Genomic DNA, 24,418 nt, shown 5'->3' with positions numbered 1-24,418 from the left:
TTATCCAGGTCATACTTGTCCCAAAGATGCTTTTCTTCATCTTCTTCTTTTCCCACGAGGCAACTGGACTTCGTTTTTCTTTGAAGACTTTTCACTTCTCATCCAAGAATCCAAGCAACATGGTATATGCAGCACAATGGAGTGAGCCGTGCGCAGATCTGTACATTGAGGAAACAAAACAAACCACTTCACAAACGCAGGGCACAACACAGGAGAGCAAACCCATCAGGACAAGAGTCAGCAGTCCCTCTGCATTTGAAAGACAAAGGCCGCTCTTTCAAAGACAGCAAAGTCCACATTTTGGACAGAGAGGACTGCTGGTTTGAAAGAGGCCATCTAGATCAAAATTGAACAGCCCTCTCTCAACAGAGGGGGGGGGATACGACACCACCCATCTCCCATCTACCACACAGCCCTTTCTTCAGTTCCAAGGAGGCTCCACACCCATTTGCACCACTCAGGTGACCCTGAGGAGACAGGTAAGCCTCCAAGTGGCCTCAACGACTCTCAAAAAGAAGGCAAATGACCAGCTGTCTGCAAGGAGTATAAATCCTCCCATCCAGTCAGAGCTGAAGAAGCTTCTTGGGTGAGAAGTGAAACATCTTCAAAGAAAAGCAATAAAGCCCAGTTGCCTATTTAAAAAGCACCTTTGGGATCGCGGTGGTACAATGCACATTAAAAAAAGGCAGAGTTTTGATGAAACTTCGATAAAATCCTTAATGCCAAGAAAGCCTGTTTTCTTCCACTGGGCTAAATCTCCCCGAAGCAGAAACATCTTTGTTCAACATATATTAAAATTTTTCTCTTTCCAATTATAGAAACATAAGATTTGTTGACAAAACACTGTGGGAAGTAGAAGGCAAATCAATGCACCCTCCCTAGCAACTTGTTAAAAATTGTGGCGATGTTCGGAACTCTAAAAGAGAAAAACAGAATACAGCAAAGACGTTAAAACCTTCAAAGATTTGTAACACTATTTTTTTTTTGTTTCTGGATACAAAAGAAGAAGAAGAAGAAGAATACGTTTTTGCTGCAGCGTGTGTAAAATAGCACTGCTGTTTTGCACGAATGAATGCAAAAAAAACCCTGGTAATTCCTCCTCCAGTCAGACGCTACTATCTTTGCATTTAGGGTTATTTATAGAAGTTCCACTGCAGATTTATTTTCATGGAAATAAGCAATAGATGTGATGGACGCTTAGGCAAGAACGACAAGCAGGCTATGTGAGAGTTGGATGCTGGACAATTTTGTTTGTGGTCCATATATTTTATCTGGCCGTTGGTGATGTCATCAGAGTAGCTTGGAAAATATTTATCTAGCAAGTGAATGATACATTCACCCAAATGTTTTGTTGGTTTTGATCTAGAACATTTTACAAATGAAGTTTGAAATAGGAGACAAAGGTGTTGTCTGAATGTTTTTTGCATCTCTCAGATATCTGGCTTAATAGTAGTAACTGTGGGAGGGAACTCTGAGTGGACAGTCCCTTAAAGAGGAGCCAGCCGTGTGCTGCAGCTGCCAAAAAAGCCAACACCGTGCTAGGCTGCATCAACAGAGGGAGAGAATCAAGATGACGTGAAGTGTTAAATACCACTTTGCAAGGCCTTGGTAAGGCCACACCTGGAATACTGCATCCAGTTTTGGTTGCCACAATGTAAAAAAGATGTTGAGACTCTGGAAAGAGTACAGAGAAGAGCAACTAAGATGAATAGGGAACTGGAGGCTAAAACATATGGTTGTAGGAATTAGGTATGTCTAGTCTAAAGAAAAGAAAGATTAGGAGGGACATGATAGCAGTCTTCTGGTATTTGAGGGGCTGCCACAAAGAGGAGGGGGTCAACCTATTTTCCAAAGCCCCTGAAGGCAGGACAAGAAGCAGCGGATGGAAACTAATCACGGAGAGAAGCAACCTGGAAGTAAGGAGAATTTTTTTGACAGTGAGAACAATTAACCAGTGAAATAGCTTCTCTCCAGAAGTGGTGGGTTGCTCCATCACTGCAGGTTTTTAAGAAGAGACTGGACAACCCTTTGTCTGAAATGGTATAGGGTTTCCTGCCTGAGCAGGGGGTTGGACTAGATGACCTCCAAGGTCCCTTCCAACTTTTCTATTCTATTCTATTCTATTCTATTCTATTCTATTCTATTCTATTCTATTCTATTCTATTCTATTCTATTCTATTCTATTCTACTCTACTCTACTCTACTCTACTCTATTATTCTATTCTATTCTATTCTATTCTATTCTATTCTATTCTATTCTATTCTATTCTATTCTATTCTATTCTATTCTATTCTATTCTATTCTACTCTACTCTACTCTTCTACTCTACTCTACTCTACTCTACTCTACTCTACTCTACTCTACTCTATTATTCTATTCTATTCTATTCTATTCTATTCTATTCTATTCTATTCTATTCTATTCTATTCTATTCTATTCTATTCTATTCTATTCTATTCTATTCTATTCTATTCTATTCTATTCTATTCTATTCTATCCTATCCTATCCTATCCTATCCTATCCTATCCTATCCTATCCTATTCTATTCTACTCTACTCTCTATTCTATTCTACTCTACTCTACTCTACTCTACTCTACTCTACTCTACTCTTCTACTCTACTCTACTCTACTCTACTCTACTCTATTATTCTATTCTATTCTATTCTATTCTATTCTATTCTATTCTATTCTATTCTATTCTATTCTATTCTATTCTATTCTATTCTATTCTATTCTATTCTATTCTATTCTATTCTATTCTATTCTATTCTATTCTATTCCACTCTACTCTCTTCTCTTCTCTTCTCTTCTCTTCTCTTCTCTTCTCTTCTCTTCTCTTCTCTTCTCTTCTCTTCTCTTTTCTTCTACTCTACTCTACTCTACTCTACTCTACTCTACTCTACTCTACTCTATTATTCTATTCTATTCTATTCTATTCTATTCTATTCTATTCTATTCTATTCTATTCTATTCTATTCTATTCTATTCTATTCTATTCTATTCTATTCTATTCCATTCCACTCCACTCCACTCCACTCTACTCTACTCTACTCTCTTCTCTTCTCTTCTCTTCTCTTCTCTTCTCTTCTCTTCTCTTCTCTTCTCTTCTCTTCTCTTCTCTTCTCTTTTCTTCTACTCTACTCTACTCTACTCTACTCTACTCTACTCTACTCTATTATTCTATTCTGTTCTGTTCTGTTCTGTTCTGTTCTATTCTATTCTATTCTATTCTATTCTATTCTATTCTATTCTATTCTATTCTATTCTATTCTATTCTATTCTATTCTATTCTATTCTATTCTATTCTATTCTATTCTACTCTACTCTACTCTACTCTACTCTACTCTACTCTACTCTACTCTCCAAGGCATTGCATTGCATTGCATTGCACTCTATTCCCTTCCCTTCCCTTCCCTTCCATATTTCTTTAAGGAGTGTCTTTTCCTTCCAAGATAAAAGAGTGACTGCCATATTGAAAACAAGTTCTAGACAGAATGAAAACTGGAAATGTGGCCATTGAGATACAGTGACATTTTCTGTATGAACCATGGCTGAGTTTGCTTCTCAGCCCCAGCCCACTGTGCCATAATGTTTTTCCCCACCTAGATGATTTTTTCAAAATGTATTATTATGCTTGCAGTTATTTTGCACTGTAGATGATTTTGCTATCACCACACTGGACTTGCCTAACTCTTCATTGAATTTTACTAGAGCTTCAGTTACAGTATTTATTCATAGGGGCTTAGCCCGGATGCAGCTGGTTGTGTGACGCAAAACACAACACTCTTGCAGCTTGTTAAAAGCATCTGTTGGTCACCCACACTCTGGAACCCAGTTTGAAAACTTGGCTGGATCCCATTTAAAGGTCTGTCTCAGTGGATCAGCTGTTTATCTTGCAGAGATCCCTGGTGTCATTTTAGGATTTGTGAGCCTTTCTGAAGGAAGTCTGGTTTATGTGTTATACTGCAAATATTACTTTAAAAAAAAATAAGAAAGCATACTTGGGCATTCAGTATCCTGGAAAAACGTGACTTTTTCTCCGAACTGCTGAGCTGTGCTTGAACTGACAAATGGTCTACAGATTTTTCTAAGTTCTCTACAGCTTCTTTAGAGCTATGAATTAGTCTTTTAATTATGGAACAGTCTAAAACATCCTGGATAAAAAAAATATGAGCTGTCTCTTCTCTTCTCCTCACCTCTCCTCTCCTTGCATCCTGTTTCCTCTCTTCTCCTTTCCTTCCATCCTCTTTCCTTTCCTCTTTTCCTTCCCTTCCCTTCCCCTCCCCTCCCCTCCCCTCCCCTTTCCTTTCCTTTCCTTTCCTTCCTTTCCTTTCCTTTCCTTTCCTTTCCTTTCCTTTCCTTTCCTTTCCTTTCCTTTCCTTTCCTCTCCTCTCCTCTCCTCTCCTTCCTTTCCTTTCCTTTCCTTTCCTTTCCTCCTTTCTTCCCTTTCCTTTCCTTTCCTTTCCTTTCCTTTCCTTTCCTTTCCTTTCCTTTCCTTTCCTTTCCTTTCCTTTCCTTTCCTCTTTTCCTTCCCTTTCCTTTCCTTTCCTTTCCTTTCCTTTCCTTTCCTTTCCTTTCCTTTCTTTCCTTTCCTTTCCTTTCTTTCCTTTCCTTTCCTTTCCTTTCCTTTCCTTTCCTTTCCTTTCCTTTCCTTTCCTTTCCTTCCCTTCCCTTCTTCCTTCCCTTCCCTTCCCTTCCCTTCCCTTCCCTTCCCTCCCTTCCCTTCCCTTCCCTTCCCTTCCCTTCCCTTCCCTTCCCTTCCCTTCCCTTCCTTCCCTTCCTTCCCTTCCCTTCCCTTCCCTTCCTTTCCCTTCCCTTCCCTTCCTCCCTTCCCTTTCCTTCCCTTCCCTTCCTTTCCTTTCCTTCCCTTCCCTTCCCTTCCCTTCCCTTCCCTTCCCTTTCCTTCCCTTCCCTTCCCTTCCCTTCCCTTCCCTTCCCTTCCCTTCCCTTCCCTTCCCTTCCCTTCCATCCTGTCTCCTCTCCTCTCCTCTCCCCTCTTTTCTTCTCCTCTCGACTCCTCTCTTTTCTTCTCCTTTTTTTTTAACTTCTTCTCTCCTCTCTTCCCCTCCCATGCTTGGGAGATAATTCTCCTGGAATCCTTTCATTGCGATAGGAATGGAAGGATCCAGTCCATCACGGAGGGATCCAGTGAGCAGCGTGGGGAGGAGAACACTCAGCTCCAGGGCCTTTTTCTTCCACCAATGACAGGGAGGAGGAATCCCGCAGGAGGTGACAAGGGGAAGCCAGGAAACAGGCCAAATTTGCTGCCTGTTTCTCCAGGCCAGCCGAAACGGTTGCTAAGAGACCATGCCTTATAAGGAGAGCGGGAATTGGAAGATCCATCATTGATACGGGAGCAGACAGCACAGCATCATCGGGCATCTGTGTGTCCCCAAGCATCTCCCTCGGCGGCCTTCCGCATCCCTTGATTCTCAGTGATAAACTTGGTTTAATCTTAAAATAATAATAATAATAACAACAACAGAAAGCTGGCATGCTGCAAACATTCTGCCACAACTTGCCACAACCTTGATTTGCCCAAAAGGCCTCCGGGGCCTGGGTCAGGATGCAAAGGCATCCTTGCTAGAAAATGGCAAAGGGGAGGCGGCTGCCACTTGGAATTTGGTTTGGAAGCAGGGCCCTTGGCCACGCCAAGGAAACGGGGATTATTTTCTCCCTTGGAAAGCGCAGCTTCACCAGGTTGACTTTGATCAGTGGCGTTCCGGGAGGAGAAGAACGGAAGGAGAGATTTAAATAGCTGCACCAGGAGAGCGGGGGGGGGGACCCTCAAAACCAGCTGTTGGGTTTGGACATGGTTATTCTCCCGACACGTTGGCAGTTGGTTCAATCGGAGAACATTGCAAACTGACCAACGTCAAAATACATGGCGTTAAATGCACTTGCAACTTTAGTTAGCGGGCTGAGGGTCAACAAGTTGGACACATGGACAGGTGCCCTCCCCCACCCCCATCTTGACCTCTCCCTTACAAGGATCTCGGACATGTTGAAAGAGACTGTGCAGGTCGTCCTTGAGGTACGACCGCAGCGGAGCCCAAAATTTCTGTTGCTAAGTGTGACAGTTGTTAAGTGAGTTTGGCCCCATTTTATGACCTTTCCTGCCACGGTGGTTAGGTGAATCGCGGCGGGTTAAGTGAGTAACACGGTCGTTAAGGGAATCTGGCTTCCCCCCGGGACAATGCAACCATCGTAAGTACATGCCAGTTGCCAAGCCTCTGAATTTTGATCACGTGACTGTAAGGATGCTGCACGTCTAAGTGTAAAAAATGGAGGAGGAGGAGGAGGAGGAGGAGGAATGTGGAATCCTTGGTGTTCTCTGAAGTTAATGGTTTTCTTATGGATGTTTCATTACCCAAACTAGGTAACTTCATCAGTGCTAGAAGGGGTTTGAGGAGAGGAGGAAGAGGAGGAGGAGGAGGAGGAGGGACTGTGGGGTCCTTAGTGTTCTCTGAGCTTGGTGGTTTTCTTGCAGACGTTTCATGACTCACTAGATAACATCATCAGTGCTAGAAGGGAGTGGGAGGAGGAGGAGGAGGAGGAGGAGGAAGACTGTGGGGTCCCTGGTGCTCTCTGAGGTTGGTGGTTTTCTTGCAGACGTTTCATTACACTGATGATGTTCCCTAGTTTGTTACCAAATTAGGGAACATCATCAGTGCTAGGAGGAAGTGGGGTTTATGGGGAGAAGGAGGAGGAGGAGGAGGAAGAGGAGGTGGAGGAGGAAGAGGACAAGGATGAGGAAGATGAGGAGGACGAGGAGGAGGGGGAGGAGGAGAATTGTGGGGTGCTCTCTGAACTGGGTTGTTTTCTTGCACGTTTCATTACCCAAACTAGTTGATCTTGGTGCTAATTCTATAATAATAATAATAATAATAATAATAATAATAATAATAATAATAATAATAATAATAATAATAATAATAATAATAATAATAATAATAATAATAATAGAAGAAGAAGAAGAAGAAGAAGAAGAAGAAGAAGAAGAAGAAGAAGAAGAAGAAGAAGAAGAAGAAGAAGAAGAAGAAGTTGGAAGGGACCTTGGAGGTCATCTAGTCCAACCCCCTGCTCAGGCAGGAAACCCTATACCATTTCAGACAAATGGCTGTCCAGTCTCTTCTTAAAAACTTCCAGTGTTGGAGCATTCACCGCTTCTGGAGGCAGGTTGTTCCACTGGTTAATTGTTCTAACTGTCAGGAAGTTTCTCCTTAGTTCCAGGTTGCTTCTCTCCTTGACTAGTTTCCATCCGTTGCTTCTTGTCCTGCCTTCAGGTGCTTTGGAGAATAGCTTGGCTCCCTCTTCTTTGAGGCAGACCCTGAGATACTGGAAGACTGCTATCTTGTGACCCCTCACCCTTCTCTTCATTGAACTACACATACCCAATTCCAGCAACCGTTCCTTGTATGTTTTAGCCTTCAGTCCCCCGATCATCTTTGTTGCTCTTCTCTGGACTCTAGACTAATGAAATTCTAGACTAATGAAATGTCTGCGACAAAACAAGCAACTCAGAGAGCACCAAGGACCCCTCATTTCGCTAGCACTGATGACGTTACCTAGTCAGGTAATGAAACGTCTGCGAGAAAACCACCCAGCTCAGAATGCACCGAGGACCCCTCGCTACAACCCCTGGCTACAAATATTCTCCTTCATTGGTCATTAAGAGTACGCTTGGTCCCTGAAGATTTTCCCCTGCTGCCAACATTTTACTTTTCTTCTACTTGTGTTTGAAGGACTTTAAACCTTCAGCTTAAGCCTTTCCATCTTCTTTTAATTAATTTTCTCCTACAGATTGCCTCCCTGTTTATTTACTTGGCTTTTAATTTTCCCCTGGTTTCTCGGTTCTTCTTCAAAAAGAGCTCATATTTCTTTTCTTGTTATTTTCCCTGTATTTGCTAACACTCTGGATTAAGACATCCTTCCTTGCTTCACGTTGAGACTCTTCATTCATTCATGACACCTTCTTGATGTTGTTGCCTAAGGCTCTTATCCTCAGTTATTCTCTCATTATCCGAAAACTATTCGAATCTTTCCGTCTTTGAAATTCCCAGCTAGCTCAAATTGGGGGAGTATTTTAGGCTTTCATGATGTCTTTTTTGGTTTGCCGTAGCTTGTCAAACTCCTTTTTGCCTAAAATCAGTGTAGGGACTCTGTTCCTTACCCGGATTTTATATTGACTGAATGTCCCCCGTATCCAATATTTCTGGCATGTTTAATCTCTTTAATTTTCAATGTTTGCATACCAATAATTCATGGCGCGTTCCACAATCAGCAGCTGGAATTACCCTGGATGGCCATTCACAATTTACTTTCTCGTTATGCACAATACTTTTATTCTGACGTTGTCCGCTAAATCAGGGCTTTTCAACCTTTTCACCCATTGTACCACTTTTAGGATATGGCAACATCTGAGTACCACCAGTCGCGTGCCTAGCAAGGTGTCAAAAACTTGATGACCAAAAAAAAAAAGGAAAAAAGTGATGAAGTACAGGTAGTCCTTGACTTACAACAGTTCGCTTAGTGACTGTTCGAAGTTACAATGGCCCTGAAAAAAGTGCCCCCCAAGCCACAGGCGAGCAAGACACCTGCCTGCCCGCCCGGTGGCGCTCTTCCTCCTGTCCGAGGTTTTCATTGTTGTGAGCATTTCTGTTGAGGATTGGCAGCAGGGGTGGGGGTGTTTGGTTTTTATCTTTCCCCCCCCCTGCTGGGTGTTTGCAGCAGGTTTTGGTCACTGCACATGACCCTGACACACTGTGACCGTCATAAATATGAATCAGTTGCCAAGCATCTGAATGCAAATCGCAAGACCCTGGAGATGCTGCAACATTCCAGCTGATCGGCGCTTCTTCTGGGCTCAGCAGAAGCGCCAGGATCGGCGCCGAGCTCCAGCTGGATCCTGGCACTGATCCTGGCGCTTCCGCTGAGCCCCGACAGCCCTGCAGCTCCAGCCGTCTCTCGCTCAGGCTTGTGCGGTGCTGCCACTGGTTCAGCTCATTCCCCTCCCCCGTTACTTTTCTAGGATGGTCGCGTGCCACCTGCCAGGTGCCAATGTACCACAGGTGGTACCCGTACCACTGGTTGAAAAGCCCTGTGCTAAATAGCTGGCCGTTCAGAGAGCCAGCCTTTATATTGCCTGCAGTATGTCTTGGTGATAAACAGGGAATATACCCAAAAGGTGCTTTTCCAAAAGGCTCTTGGACTTTCTTGGTTTTTTTTTCCTTGAAGACATTTTGCTCCTCATCCAAGAAGCTTCTTCAGTTCTGACTGAATGGTGGAGAATGGAAGGGTTTATATTCCTTGAAGTCCTCTGGTCGTTAGTACTCCCTCTGAGAGTCATTGATGCCACTTGGACAGCTAGACAGATAAGCCTCCAAGTGGCCTCAACGACTCTCAGAAGGAATACTAATGACCAGATGACTGGAAGGAACATGAATCCTTCTGTTCTCCACCCTTCAGTCAGAACCGAAGCAGCTTCTTGGATGGGAAGTGAAACGTCTTCAAGGAAAACAAATGAAGTCCAGTTGCCTCTTGGAAAAAAGCAACCCTCTGTTGCTAAGGGCTAAGAGACGTTTGTTAAGTGAATTTCGTCCAAATTTTACAATCTTTCTTGCCCCAGTTCAGTTCTGACTGAAGGGTGGAGAACGGAAGGATTGTATATTCCCGACAGTCCTCTGGTCATTTGCGCTCGCTGTGAGGGTCATTGAGGCCACTCGGGCAGATAAACAGATCAACCTCCAAGTGGCCTCAGCGGCTTTGTGACCTTTCTTCCTACAGCTGCTAGGTGGATCCCTGCAAGGGTTAAGTTCATAACACGGTCGTTAAGCAAATCTGGTGCAAATGAGTGTGAAGCCTCCTTGGAACTGCTGAAAGGACTGTGTTGTTAACAAGAGATGGGTGGTGTTGCATTCTTCCCCCTCTGTTAAGCTAGGGCTGCTCAGTCTTATTGTAGCACTCAGAAAGAGTGCAAATGACCAGATGATTTCAAGGAATGTAAATCCTCCCCTTCTCCACCATTCATTCAGAGTTGAAGAAGCTTCTTAGATGAGAAGTGAAACCTCTTCAAAGAAAAACAAAGTCCAGTTGCCTTTTCAAAAAACACCTTTGGGACAACCGTGACCTGGATGAGTGAGACTCTCCGTAGACATAAAAAGAGAAGGCGCGTCACACAATTAAATTTAACCTATGGCCTACATTGCTGTGTTTATGCAACTCAATTCTTCCTATAACTTCAAATTCCACTGGTAGTCATCCTGACCAATAGTATTCTGGGAATTGTAGTCCAATAAAGAGCACCATGCTCCAAGTTAAATCACAGTAGGCTTCCAGTCTCCAAAACTTTTTATGGTGGAAGAACAGCTAACTCGCTTCTATTTTATATAATTTACAACCAATTTATACTATCTGCACACCTTTCTCTGTACTGCTTACATAAAGAAGAGAAAGACAGTTAGCCATCATATTTGTTTCTTCCTGTGGGGTAGATATGTTCCCTAATAAATAGGAGAACATTGTAGGCGTTATCTAAGGAATTACCAAATCTGTAACACAAAAACAAGAATATTGCAATATGCATTAGAGCAGGGGTCTTCAAACGTGGGCCTTTCGTGACTTGTGGACTTCAACTCCCAGAATTCCTCAGCCAGGCAATTCTGGGAGTTGAAGTCCACAAGTCAAAAAAGGCCAAGATTGAAGACCCTTGCCTTAGAGAAAAGTAAGTCCAGACCACCTGCAAAATAAATTAAACTCAAGGAAGTTTACTCCCATATAAATAAATATCTCCGTTATGGGTGGATTTGGATCTTTTTTTAAAAAACTCTTTTTGTTTCAAGGACATAAAGGACTCCACGTTTCAGGGCGGAGAAGACAGAAGTCCTGGAATTTCGGTGATTTAGCAAACTAGTAATGCTGTGTAGGCAGGAGGCATTTATTTATGGCTTTCTTCACATGATTTATGGCCCTACCAATCATAGACTCTGGTCTGCTTGCAGTAAAAAAAAGAATCCTCCAGAGGTTTAAAGAAATGGGAAAGGCACGCTTAAAATGAAACCCTGATCCGGAAAGCACTTTAGTTTTCCATAAATATCAGAATATCAGAAATACCCCAGAAGAGAGGATTCTGATGATTGCTTTCCCCCCCCCCAGCAGAACTATTCTAAACGGCTTCAACCAGAGCAATAAATAAATAAATAAATAAATAAATAAATAACTCTGAATTTCTCACAAGGTCATAACCTATTATTGCAGAATTGGATGCAAAGGAGAGAAAAGCCACCGAAGCTTCTCGCACAAATTTAGAGAATCAACCTGTATTCATTCCAGCAGAGAGAGAGAGAGAGAGAGAGAGAGAGAGAGAGAGAGAGAGGGAGAGAGGGAGGGATGGAGGTGAGGATCAACTGGCAATGCTAACGCCTTGTTTTGTTTGTAGGTGTTGCCAGCTTTTCTTTTTTTTAAAAAAAACATCTTTTTGTTGGGCTTTAGAACAGTTACGCCTTTCATAACACCATCCTTATGTATCGTTCTGAACGGGGGTGGCGCAGTGCTTAGAATGCAGCATTGCAAGCTGACTCTGCCCACTGCCAGCAGTTTGATCCTGACGGGCTCAAGGTTGACTTGGCCTTCCGTCCTTCCGAGGTCGGTAAAATGAGGACCCAGATTGTTGGGGGCAACAGGCTGACTCTGCAAACCGCTTAGAGGGGGCTGCAAAGCACTGTGGAGCAGTATGTAAGTCCAAGTGCTATTGCTATCCTTCCTCCCTCCCTCTCTTCCTCGTTCCTTCCTTCCTTCTCCCTTCCTCCCTTGGTGGCACAGTGGTTGGAATGCAATAACTGCAGGCTGACTCTGCCCACAGTCAGGAGTTTGATCCTGACCAGCTCAAGGTTGACTCAGCCTTTCATCCTTCCGAGTTCAGTAAAATGAGGACCCAGATTGTTGGGGGCAAATATGCTGACTCTGTAAACCGCTTAGAGAGGGCTGTAAAAAAGCACTGTGAAGCAGTATATGAGTCCAAGTGCTATTGCTATCCTCCCTCCCTCCCTCCCTTCCTTCCTTCTTTCCTCCCTCCCTCTCCCCCTTCCTTCCTTCCTTCCTTCCTTCCTTCCTTCCTTCCTTCCTTCCTTCCTTCCTTCCTTCCTTCCTTCCTTCCTTCTTTCCTTCCTTCCTTCCTTCCTTCCTTCCTTCCTTCCTTCCTTCCTTCCTTCCTTCCTTCCTTCCTTCCTTCCTTCCTTCCTTCCTTCCTTGGTGGCACAGTGGTTGGAATGCAATACTGCAGGCTGACTCTGCCCACAGTCAGGAGTTTGATCCTGACCGGCTCAAGGTTGACTCAGCCTTTCATCCTTCTGAGGTGGTTAAAATGAGGACCCAGATTGTTGGGGGCAACAGGCTGACTCTGTAAACCACTTAGAGAGGGCTGTAAAAAATCACTGTGAAGCGGTATATAAGTCTAAGTGCTGTTGCTATCATTCTCTGATGCAAGTCAGCCCTATCAGTGGCCTTCATTAACCAGCCATGTAGATCTCCTAAACTTCCACTTTCTTTTTTCAGAACTGTAAACAAATGGTGGAAATGCTTTTTCCCCCCTCCGTTTTTCCCTCTTTTGGTTGTTTTTTTGGGGGGTGGGGGTGGGGAAATCAATGATCCCCACCCACTGGGTGACTTATACAATTAATGTAATTTTGGTGGTGGAAGAGACCACAGCCATCGCCTGCTTGTGTTATTGAGTATACCAGTATATAATGGGACATTTTGATTTGAAGAACATCAACAACGTCAACATCAAGAACTGAAGAAGCTTCTTGGATGAGAAGTGAAATGTTTTCAAGGAAAAAAAACCAAGAAAGTCCAGTTGTTTTTTGGGGAAATAAAACCTTCTTTATGTCAACGTCAAGATGTTACTTAGCTTTAGCCAAGTTAGCGCTGTCTTCATTTATTGCCTCTTTGACCATTCTGTGTGTACCATTTTTCTTGAGGGCACTTTGTCGAAAAAAGGACTTTTATGTCAATATCTAGCAAAATACTTTGGAATAAGCTGAATCTGATTCGCTGGCATTTGGTAGCCCGGGACCAAATTTAATCAGGATAAAAGAACGAACGAACATGAGGACAGTCAGGAAAAAAAAAGTGGAAAAATCCCCAAAGCTCATTTTCCAAATCCTATGGAGATGTTTATTATCAAGTAGAATAATCAGTTGATCAAGTAGACGATATGAAGCAGAACTATAATGTTAAACTAGGTAGATATTTTTTAAAAACAACAACAACAACAACAACAACAACAACAACAACAACAACAACAATAACAATAACAATAATAATAATAATAATAATAATAATAATAATAATAATAATAATAATAATAATAATAATAATAATAGATGTTCTCTTCTGGGTACCAGTTCAGAAATGTGCTATTTGATAACCGTTCTGTCCACTTTCTTATCTACTTTAATGGGCCATATTTTATGACTGGATGCCACTCAGAATTCTTCAGCATTAGTATTATAAATACGGCAAATAAATTAATACGTTCTTCCGTTGGGTTTCTGCTGGCTTTTAAGAATAAAATCCATAAAAATTGTGTACGATGTTAATGGAAATTGTGCAAGGCTTTGACTGATTAAATCCCAACTGTGTTTCGTCCACTCTTCAGTATACCGAGCTTCTTCAGCGCACATTTTCCCAGCATAAAGTTATTTTCTTAAACAAACAAACCCTGTCACTGTTTGCATATAACTTTTTTTTCCCAGAGACTTCTGTTGCAGCAGATGTTTGAAAGAGATTAATGCTAGGCAGGAACTCTGAAAAAAAAATCTAGAATTCTCCAAGCACCACAGAGAGCGAATCTCTATTTTCAGCACAATACTTGCATATATAAAACACATCTATATCAATCTATCTCTGTCTCAATTTCTATCTCTCTTTATTTTTTTCTCTCTCTCCTTCTCATCTATCTTTCTATCTCTATGTATCTATTCATCCATCTCTCTGTCTCATTATCTTTCTTTCTTTCTTTCTTTCTTTCTTTCTTTCTTTCTTTCTTTCTTTCTTTCTTTCTTTCTTTCTTTCTTTCTTTCTTTCTTCTTCCTTCCTTCCTTCCTTCCTTCCTTCCTTCCTTCCTTCCTTCCTTCCTTTCTTTCTTTCTTTCTTTCTTTCTTTCTTTCTTTCTTTCTTTCTCTATCATCTCTTTCTTTCTTTCTTTTTCTTTCTTTCTTTCTTTCTTTCTTTCTTTCTTTCTTTCTTTCTTTCTTTCTTTCTTTCTTTCTTTCTTTCTTTCTTTCTTTCTTTCTCTATCATCTCTTTCTATCTATCTACCTATCTACCTATCTCCTATAATCTATCTATCCATCTATCTTCTATCATCTATCTATCTATCTATCTATCTATCTATCTATCTATCTATCTATCTATCTATCTATCTATCTATCTATCAATCAATCATCTATCTAACATACATATATACATACGTAACATATAATATAATGTGTATATAATACTTCTTGTGGACCATGTTTGTGTATTTTATGCCTTAATCCATATGATAATGTTATTATGTCTTGAGAATGTCAATGTTATTATATTACTATTATTATTACTATGTCTCTTAATGTCAATAGAGATATACTCTCTGGTGCTGGAGTAAAAATCATCATACTTCTGCCTTCACATCTTTTATAATTAAAATGGTACAATGTAACAACTGATGTCAAATAACAGTTCTGGAATTTTCTTGCCTGCTGAATGTCAGACCTTCTTTTTACCAGAAGATTGCCAGTCACCATAAATTAAGTTTGGACAACCATTTGTCTGAAATGGTATAGGGTTTCCTGCTTGAGCAGGGGGTTGGACTAGATGACCTCCACGGTCCCTTCCAAGTCTGTTATTCTATAAGTTTGCACTGATAACAGAGAACTTCATTATCCTTTGAATGTTTTTTTTTAATTACCGTAGTTACCCAATCAAAAGGCAAGGAGAGGAGTGAAATGATTCTCATTTAAACATTTGGAGAAAAGCTTTTAACTCTCTTGCCTTGACCCTAATTTTTGAGGTACGCAGTTATAACATGCCACTTTGCAAATAAATAAAGGCCCATTTCTTAACTTGAGTGCATCAAGGTAACTTTTTTCCCCTTCTGTATTCCCCCTTACTTTTTTTTTGTAACTAGGAACATATTCCAGAGTTAAGTTGTTTCTTCAGCCTTTCAATAGCAATTAATTTTTAACTTTTTAAAAAAGGCATTTCCAGTCTTAAGTATGTCCTCCCAGCAGACCCCAGCTTGGAAAAGTAGCAGTGCAGCAGTTGATAAAACCTAAACTACTGGAGAGGTTATGCAGCCCAGAGGCAAAATATTAAGCCAGATCTTCTACAGCAGGTTAATTTTGTTCTCAATCAGCAGGAATTTCCAATGGCACAATATCCATTTTGATGTCCTGGATAGAGCTGTGCGCTTGAGGTTCATCTGGAAAGCTCTGGCTATTTTTCCTGCGAAGATCTGCAGGAAGAACAATTTAAAAATAATTTTCAATTCCTGATTCTTTTTTCTTTCTTTCTTTCTTTTTCCCTTCCAAAGCATCCTGCATTAAAAGTAGACCCAGGACCTTTTTGCCTTTCAAGCTGTTCATATATTAGCAAATGAAGAAGTCAACGTGTGTGGGGACAAAGTTGGCAAGAAATACCTAGCAGAGCCATGGGCACAGGTGAGAATGTCTGTTTGGTAGTTCTACTTGCACGATATTATTATTATTATTATTATTATTATTATTATTATTATTATTATTATTATTATTATTATTATTATTATTATTATTATTATTATTATTATTATTATTTGTCCCAAAGGTGCTTTTTCAAAAGGCAACTGGGCTTTGTTTTTCCTTGAAGACGTTTCACTTCTCATCCAGGAAGCTTCTTCGGTTCTGACTGAACGGTGGAGAATGGAAGGATTTATTTTCCTCATAATCATCATAAGGCTCCTGACCTTCGCTCCTTCTGACGTGATCTAAAAACCTATTTGTTTGAACAAGCCGGCCTGGTCTGATGGGTTTGGGTTTTAATTATTGTTTCAATATAATTTATTTTTACATTTGGGCACTAAGGTTTAATTTGTTTTAATTTTGTATTTTGGTTATTTTGGTATTTATGGCCCTGTTCACCGCCCTGAGTCCTTCGGGAGAAGGGCGGTATACAAATTAAATTAAATAAATAAATAAAATAAATCTAGTTTTTAGGACTCCCTCTGAGAGGCGTTGAGGCCACTTGGACAGATAGACAGATAAACCTCCAAGTGGCCTCAACGCCTCTCAGAGGGAGTGCTAACGAGCGGATGACAGCAAGGAATATAAATCTTTCCATTCTCCAGCATTCAGTACGAACTGAAGAAGCTTCTTGGATGAGAAGCGAAACGTCTTCTTAAAAAAGCGCCTTTGGGACAACCGTGATCTGGATGACACAGAATCTCCGCAGACAATAAAATTCGGGGTGTCTTACAACAAAATTGCGTTGGGTCACTTGGAGATCAGGATGGGAGGTTAATATTTTTCTTTGTCTCTCCCAGAATGTGGGATATACGGCAGGTTGATTTTTTTTTAATTCCATTTATATCCCGCCCTTCTCCGAAGACTCAGGGCGGCTTACAAGCTTAGCAGTAGCCTTCATTCTATGTATATGCTTATTAGGGCTTTCACACAGAAGGATTTGATTTGATATCCTTCCCATCCAATTTTTTTTTTAACGTCCTGCCTAGCTCAAATTCATCCTTTTACCCCCAAGGAATACCTGTGTGATGCTGCTGCAACAAAACCAATATTGAGTTGTACAGAAGCTGAACAGAAAACTAGATTTTGGCACAAGCATTCAGGGCCGTGGAGGCCTCTAGTCAGAAACGCAGGAGAGAGGTGAAGTTTTCAAGTGCCCCCCCCCCTCCCAATTCCTTGCCGTGCTAAATTCATTATTCTCGCCAAACCTATCAGTGTCCTTGGGAATTTGTTTCCATAGGAACCTTTGCCCTTTATTGGGTTAGGTCTCAACAGACATTGTATATATTAGATTTTTATTTTTATTTTTTTGCTTTGTGGCTGTGCTGTGGTACACTTTTTCCCATAGACGAACGAGAACAGGGAGAAAAACACAATCCGAGATAATTGCACGGCAAGAATGGAAGAGATTTCTTTGGTTTGCCCATTGACCCGTCTAGCAATCCTGTTGATCAGAATGTGCTTCTTTTCCATCAGCAGCTGATGGCTTGGGGAACATAGCTATAGACACAACACAATTTAACATGTCAGTCACTGATCCGTCAGCCTGGGCAACCGCAATGAATAACCTCGGAATGGTGCCGGTGGGATTAACTGGACAACAGCTTGTGACAGGTAAGGCTTTTGCGAAGATTTGTTGCACAGTTTTATGGATCTTTGGGAGAGTCCTCAGATAAATGTCGAAGCTTTCTGAAGTTGTGTGCTGAGTGTCAGTGTCTTTAGTATACATTCAGGGATGTATAAGATAGATAGATAGATAGATAGATAGATAGATAGATAGATAGATAGATAGATATAGATATAGATATAGATATAGATATAGATATAGATATAGATATAGATATAGATATAGATATAGATATAGATATAGATATAGATATAGATATAGATATAGATATAGATGTGTGTGTATGCATACAGCCACACATACAAACACACACACAAAGATATCCTTTTATTAAAACTGTGCACTCTGCTTTATTAGTGCTATGCACAATCCATTAATCTCTTGGCATTAACGGGCATCTAATCTATAGAGTATCTTTTTGTGAAAAAGAGAGAAAATTCCCTGAGGAAAGTGTAGGTGTGTGTGTGTGTGTTTTTAAAGCCACTAAATGATTTTTAAAACCCAGTGCTTGGCTGGCTGAATCTGAAAGGAAAGTTTCATAAGAAATATTTACTGGGTTGGTTTGTGTTTTTTTTTTGCTTTTAAAAAAAGCTATTTTTAACCAAAGCATTTGTTAACATTCATGCCAAGGTGTAGCAATAGGAAATTAGCTAAAACCTTCTACTGTAGTAAGGGGGAAAAAGCGGGGGGGGGGGGGGTTGTTAGGCTACCTGAAAGAAATGCTGTTAAAAATAGACCCTTGGAATAAAGGAATCTTAAATAGCTCATTTTGCAACATTATCAGGTCACCGGACTTGAGAATTCTCATCACTTCTGTTTTCCCCTGCGATCTTCAGTCGAGATCAAAATGTTAGGATTTAATTTACATTCCGCTACTGGAATGTGAAGACAGGCTCCAAATATCCAGCCTATAATCTGGAAAGTTGCAAGGATTTGGTGGCATTCTCTTTACAGTCTGACTGAAAACAAGCTTAATCTTGCCTTCATAGAAATTCTGTGCTGGTGTTTATTTATATTTACGTCCTGCCTTTCATTCAAGGCAGCGTGCAGGAGTTTTTTTCCTCTCCTGTTTTTCACAGAAACAATAACTGTGAGAGGTTGGTTGGGCCGAGAATGCATGAATGGCATCCAAAGAGCTACCATGGTTAAGAAAGATCTAGAAGAGGGGTAGGCAACCTTGACACTTTTATGACTCGTGGACTTCAACTCCCAGAATTCCTGAGCCAGCTGGCTCAGGAATTCTGGGAGTTGAAGTCCACGAGTCATAAAAGAGCCAAGGATGCCTACCCCTGGTCCGCCATCTTGATCACTATAGGTAGCCCTTGACTTACCCCAGTTCACTTGGTGAGCATTCAAAGTTACAACAGCAATGAAAAAAAGTAACCCATGACCATTTTTCACACTTACGACCGTTGCAGCGGTCATGTGATCAAAATTCCGACGCTCGGCAATTGGACTCATATCCAGTGGTGGGATTCAAACATGGGACAACCCGGTACTCTGCATGGATGCCACTTCCGGAAGACCATTCTGAGCCTGCTGGGCCACCAAAAAATTGGCTACCGGTTCTGCCGAATTGGTGCGAACCGGCTGAATCCCACCACTGCTCATATTTATGATGCTTGCCGCGTCCTGGAGAGCAGCTCAGCTAATTTAACAACCGCAGTGACCCACTTAACCACCGTGGCAAGGAAAGTCATAAAATGGGGCCAAATGCGCTTAGCACACGTCTCGCTTAGCGACAGAAATGTTGGGCTCCTTTCTCGTTGTAAGCCGAGGACCACCTGTACTTTATCAGCTCAGGAGGGAAGTCTATGTGAGGGGGTGGGGGGAATGAGAAAGAAAAATCTGAATGTACAATCTGTAAATCTGTCCAGGCTGAAACAGGAAGCAGGTTCCTTATATCCCTCAGCCAATTCTTATCAATTAATCCCTATAATTCACTGGTCCTTCTGGATAGGCTTCTAATTATCTAATTGCCTTGCCAAATCCTCAAAGATTTATTGATCCCCCCCTCACACCCCCCCCCGATGATGTCCCCCTATTTCACTTGTGAGGTTTCCTGAGGTTTTCTGCGGCTTCGGAATCCATTAAGGAGAAAAGCCGGCAGCACAATTGCTCTTCTTCTTTGGATTTTAGGAACTCTCCCGAGTGCATTGCCTGTTACAACACAACAGAAACGGAGAGCAGGCACGGGGGTGTGTGTGTCTCTGTGTGTGTGTCACAGCAAACCTAGGGAACTGGGCAAAGAATAAACACAACGGGCGGCCCGTTGTGTGTAGGCTGATCATTTCATTTATGGCAGAAGAACGGAGTACCAAGCGGTGTGTCTTTTGTTAAAACGGGGGAACCAGACAAAGGAATGTTTTTAGGGAAGATCAAGGTTTGATTGTGCACGCGCGCGCGCGCACGCATGCGAGAGAGAGAGAGAGAGAGAGAGAGAGAGAGAGAGAGAGAGAAAGAGAGAGAGAGAGAGAGAGAGAGAAATCTGCTTAAATGCAGGTAGTCCTCAATTTACAAAAGCTTGTTTAGTGGCCGTTCAAAGTTACAGCGGCCTGTATACTACCTTCTTATTTCTTTTTCTTTCTTTTTTTCCTTTTCTTAAGATATGAGAAATGTAAAAGCATTGGGACAGCCTGTATGAGGAAAAAGACTTAAATACTTGAGTGCAATGGAAATCTTAACCAGTGAGAATTTTTTGAATATTGCGGGGGAAAGCAAATTTAAATAAGAATTTTAAACAGGATCTATGATGAGGCAACCAGGATGATCAGTTAGAGAAGAAGTTTTATATCAGCGTGGTTATTATTTGCAGGAATATTGGGAAAAACATTAAAAATGTCTCTATTTAATTGCTATTTATCCAAATAATAAGAATTGTGTTAATTCAAGGATGGCAAAAGAGAACATTTTTCGAAGAAGAGAACATCAAGCAAAGCCATTATGTGGACTATAGAATTATAGAAATTAATTGTTATTGATTGTTTTTTTTAAATGTAAACCCAGATAACATGATGATTATGTAAAAAAAATAATGAAACATATTTTTTAAAAAACAAAAAAACAAAACAAAGTTACAGCGGCCCTGAAAACAAGCGACTTAGGACCATTTTCCAGAGTTAGGGCCTTTGCAGCATCCCCATGATCACGTGATCAGAATTCAGGCTGGTGTGTACTGACGTCATGTGATTCCCCCTTTGTGACCTTCCATCAAGCAAAGTCAAATTCGGTCGTAGGTCGAGGACCCGCCTGTAATGCAGCGCCCTTATTTAATGAATGTTTTTTTTTAAAAAAAGCTTTTGAAAATCACAAGCCACCTTTATAGGCAAGATATTGCTGCCCCAGGTTGTGTGCTGGACTGAAGGCCATCGAGGGTCGCTGCAGTTGGAACAGCGTCTTCGTGTGGAGACGCAAAAGTGTTAACCCCTTAACTCTGAACTCTGTTTCTAACTCGACTTGCCCTTGAAAACCAGCAGACCGTTTTTAAGGAAGCTGCAATAATAATATTACGGCTTACTGACACGTGAAAATGGGAAAAAAATTAAAAAAAAATCCACCCAGCCGTACAAATAACTTGGAAAAATGTCCAAAATTCTTCCGCTGTGTTTCTCACGGCAACAGATCCCATCAGTTCCGTGAGGTCGAACAATATGATCCGCTTAAAGCTAGTCCTTGACATACGACCAATTGTTTAGTGGTTGTTTGAAGTTACAACGGGTTTCCCCATTGTTCAAACTACGAATGAACGAGTTTTGAAGTCCACGTGACCACAATTTGCACCCGGGACCCTTGGCCTGAATTTACAACCATTTGCAGCATTCTGTGGTCACGGCACCCAGACTTACGACTTTTATTTTTCTAGCCCCAAACCTCAAGTTTTTGTTTTAAAAAAACCAAAAACCAGCATGCATTTCTGCGGGGAAAAAAACAAAAACTCATTGGGTGCAATGGATTTGTTTAACAACCGCAATGTTGATCTAAGGATGGCATGATTTGCTTAACAACCAATCGCAAATAAGATCATAAAATCAGGCGTGAACATACGTGCGACCCGCTTAATGACTGCCATTCCTAACAACCCGAATTGCAGGCTCGATTACAGTCCCAAATTGTATATTTTTCTCGACTCACAAAAGTCGAGATAATTGTAACAGGTCAAGGAGAAGGTAAAAGAGGAACTGAGAATTTCTCGAGTTGGTTTAATGGCTCAAAACGGATCGACAGCTGCTCTTTTTATTTGAGTTGTAAAACTTTGGTGCAGTTTCTTTTACAACCGTGTGGACTGCTTTATCACACACAAGGATGGTTTCTGGAGAAAAGAAACTTTTTTTGTGTGAAGATTTGGTTGGGCTTATTTTTCTGTTAATACTCCTGGGATGTCGTTTGTATTATTGTTGTTGTTGTTGTTGTTGTTGTTGTTGTTGTTGTTATAGAATAGAATAGAATAGAATAGAATAGAATAGAATAGAATAGAATAGAATAGAATAGAATAGAATAGAATAGAATAGAATTCAGAATTAATAGAATAGAATAGAATAGAATAGAATAGAATAGAATAGAATAGAATAGAATAGAATAGAATAGAATAGAATAGAATAGAATAGAATAGAAATAAATGAGTGGATAGACAGAATAGAGACAGACAGACAGACAGATAGATAGATAAAAAGCAATTAAAATTTAAAAATTTAACACTAATCTTGATGGTTAATCGATGTTCAGCAGAGCTAATCTTTTTAATACAGTTTAAGTGTTTCTGCTGTGTATTTCTTTATGCCTCCTGCTCTAAAATTGGATTTTTGATCTGAGCAAAGGTTACACTTTTAATTTGTAATAATGATAACAACCTTTTTCTGCCAGAGGTGTGTATATATATATATATATAAAGAAAAGGTGTAAATCATAACCAACAACTCAAAATGTGCAAATAAACATTACTGACATTTCCAAAAAAATAAAATAAAATCAGTGTTGATCCCCTTAGGCCACGCCCTTCCTCATTACAGAAATACACATCGCCTGATATGTTTGTATCCACTCAGCATTCAAGTTTATACAGCTTCGCAGTGGACAATATGCATGAAAATGACTTGCCTAATAATTCTGCACACAGTGTAAATTTTCTGAATCAATCAATCAATCAATCAAATCCCATTCTTCACCCTGTGTTGTGTTCCTTATCTCCACAACTCCCACATCTGTTTTCGAAAAGAGACTTGAATATATATTCCAGCGTTCTTAATCAGCAAGTATCTGACATTTTTGGCTATTGTTTTCATTTGTATACATTCTGTTTTGAACAAAAAGAAGCTCTGCGTTTTTGTTTTTTTGTTCCCCCCCACTTTGATTGTCATCTGTTGACAATTGACAAGGCTTTGTTTCATTTCTCTTGGGATATGGATTGACTGTATAGAACTGATTAAAGCAGATTATCTTGGAATTCTTTTGGACTGCCATTATAAGTAGAAGGGCTAAAAAAAAATTGCTGAGGTTTCCACTTCACCCAAGTTGTTTTTTTGATAAACTTTCAGAAAAGGCACGCTTAAACGTTGGAGCCTAAACTTAATTCCACTCTGTAAACAACGGAAAATGTTTACTTTTATATCAAAATTAGCGATTAAAATTATCGAAGCTCTGATTATATTATAGAGCCAGTTCAATACACTATAAATAGCTTTTAAAAAAACTCAAACTTTCTTTCCAGATCAGCTTGTTCCGTGTCACAAGGACATATTGTTTAAGAAAAATGTATTTTTTTTCCTTAATATCTGTATTCGCTATTTCTTCATGTTCCCCCAAAGGGGATGGGGAATTTGGATTTTGTGCGGTTGTCACAGAATTTCAGACGAGAATACCCTGATCTTGAGAATTTGGGGCAGTGTTGCAGAATTTGACAATTTTGCAAGATTCTTTCAATCGATAAACAGGCTTCTGGCATAGCGAGGACTACAGATAGTCAATAAACTTACAACAGCTCATTTAGTGACCGTTCAAAGTTAGAACGGCACTGAAAAAAGTGCTGTTTAGTGACCGTTTTATATACTTAACAACTGCTGCAGCATCCCCATAATCACGTAATCAAAATTCAGAGGCTTGGCAACTGGCATGTACTTATGACAGTTTCAGTGCCCAGGGGTCAGGTGATCCACTTTTGCGACCTTATGAGAAGCAAAGCCAATGGGGGAGCCAGTTTCACTTAACAACCAGATTACTAACTTATCACTTACTAACTGATTCACTTAGCAACTGTGGCAATAAAAGTCGTAAAACAGGGCAGAACTCACTTAGCTAATGTCTCACTTACCAACAGAAATTTTGGGCTCAATGGAGGACTACCTGCGTCAAAGGACCTGTGCTATGCTTTTTGTTGTTATCAGAAAAGGTGTGTAGATCCTTCTGTTTATATTTTAGGAAACAAATCTTGCATTTAATCTATCATCAAGTCAGCAGCCATTTTATTTTCACATGTTCTTCCTCGTTTATCATTTTAAGGGAATATTGGAATTCCCGTGAGTGGAAATTGAGCTGCAAATGTAGATTTTATAATAGTAATAACATGAGAGAGGATTTGCTAATTGCTGAATTGCTAACACATTGGGGAGACGTCCCATTGTTTACGAGTGGAATTCATGAAATACCATCGTGATTTTCAGAGTTCAATTGTCTCTGCACTTTGAGGAGAAGATTGCTTGCTGTCATTTTTCCAATCTATTTTTAAAGAATTTCATGTGATGAAGCATTCCACGCCTCTTTACATAGTCACTTTTGTTCACGCTTTCTAATCTTTGGAGCAAAGTTAGTGGTTGATTGTCATCCTTTTGGAAATGACTCGCCCTTCTGCATTCGGTTTGTCCCCACCTCGTGAAATGTTGCAAGTCCTTGAATAAAAACGTAGACTTGCATTCAAGATTTAGCCGCATGTGGCCATAATTAAAACGAGAAACAGAAATTGAATTGTACCATTAAACCTTTGAAATGCAAATGGAGAGCCAACAAAATCTGTAGATAGAGCGGTATTCATTCTCTCTCA

General features: G+C 40.6%; 1 protein-coding gene across 1 annotated transcript in view; it reads left to right on the top strand.

Annotated features, from left to right (window-relative positions):
• Positions 1 to 24,418, top strand: part of ENOX1 (ecto-NOX disulfide-thiol exchanger 1) — a 289,641-nt gene that overhangs the window by 136,636 nt on the left and 128,587 nt on the right. Inside the window, exons 3-4 of the mRNA XM_081328001.1 lie at positions 15,578 to 15,704; positions 17,241 to 17,375. Coding sequence (XP_081184127.1) covers positions 15,695 to 15,704; positions 17,241 to 17,375 — 145 coding nt within the window. The 5' untranslated portion in view covers positions 15,578 to 15,694. The remainder of the gene's footprint in view (positions 1 to 15,577; positions 15,705 to 17,240; positions 17,376 to 24,418) is intronic.

Source organism: Vipera berus (genome assembly GCF_964194415.1).
Source record: "Vipera berus genome assembly, chromosome: 4".
Classification (NCBI taxonomy): Eukaryota; Metazoa; Chordata; class Lepidosauria; order Squamata; family Viperidae; genus Vipera; species Vipera berus.
Note: the sequence above shows the minus strand (reverse complement) of the source record. Positions and strands in the feature narration are given on the sequence as shown.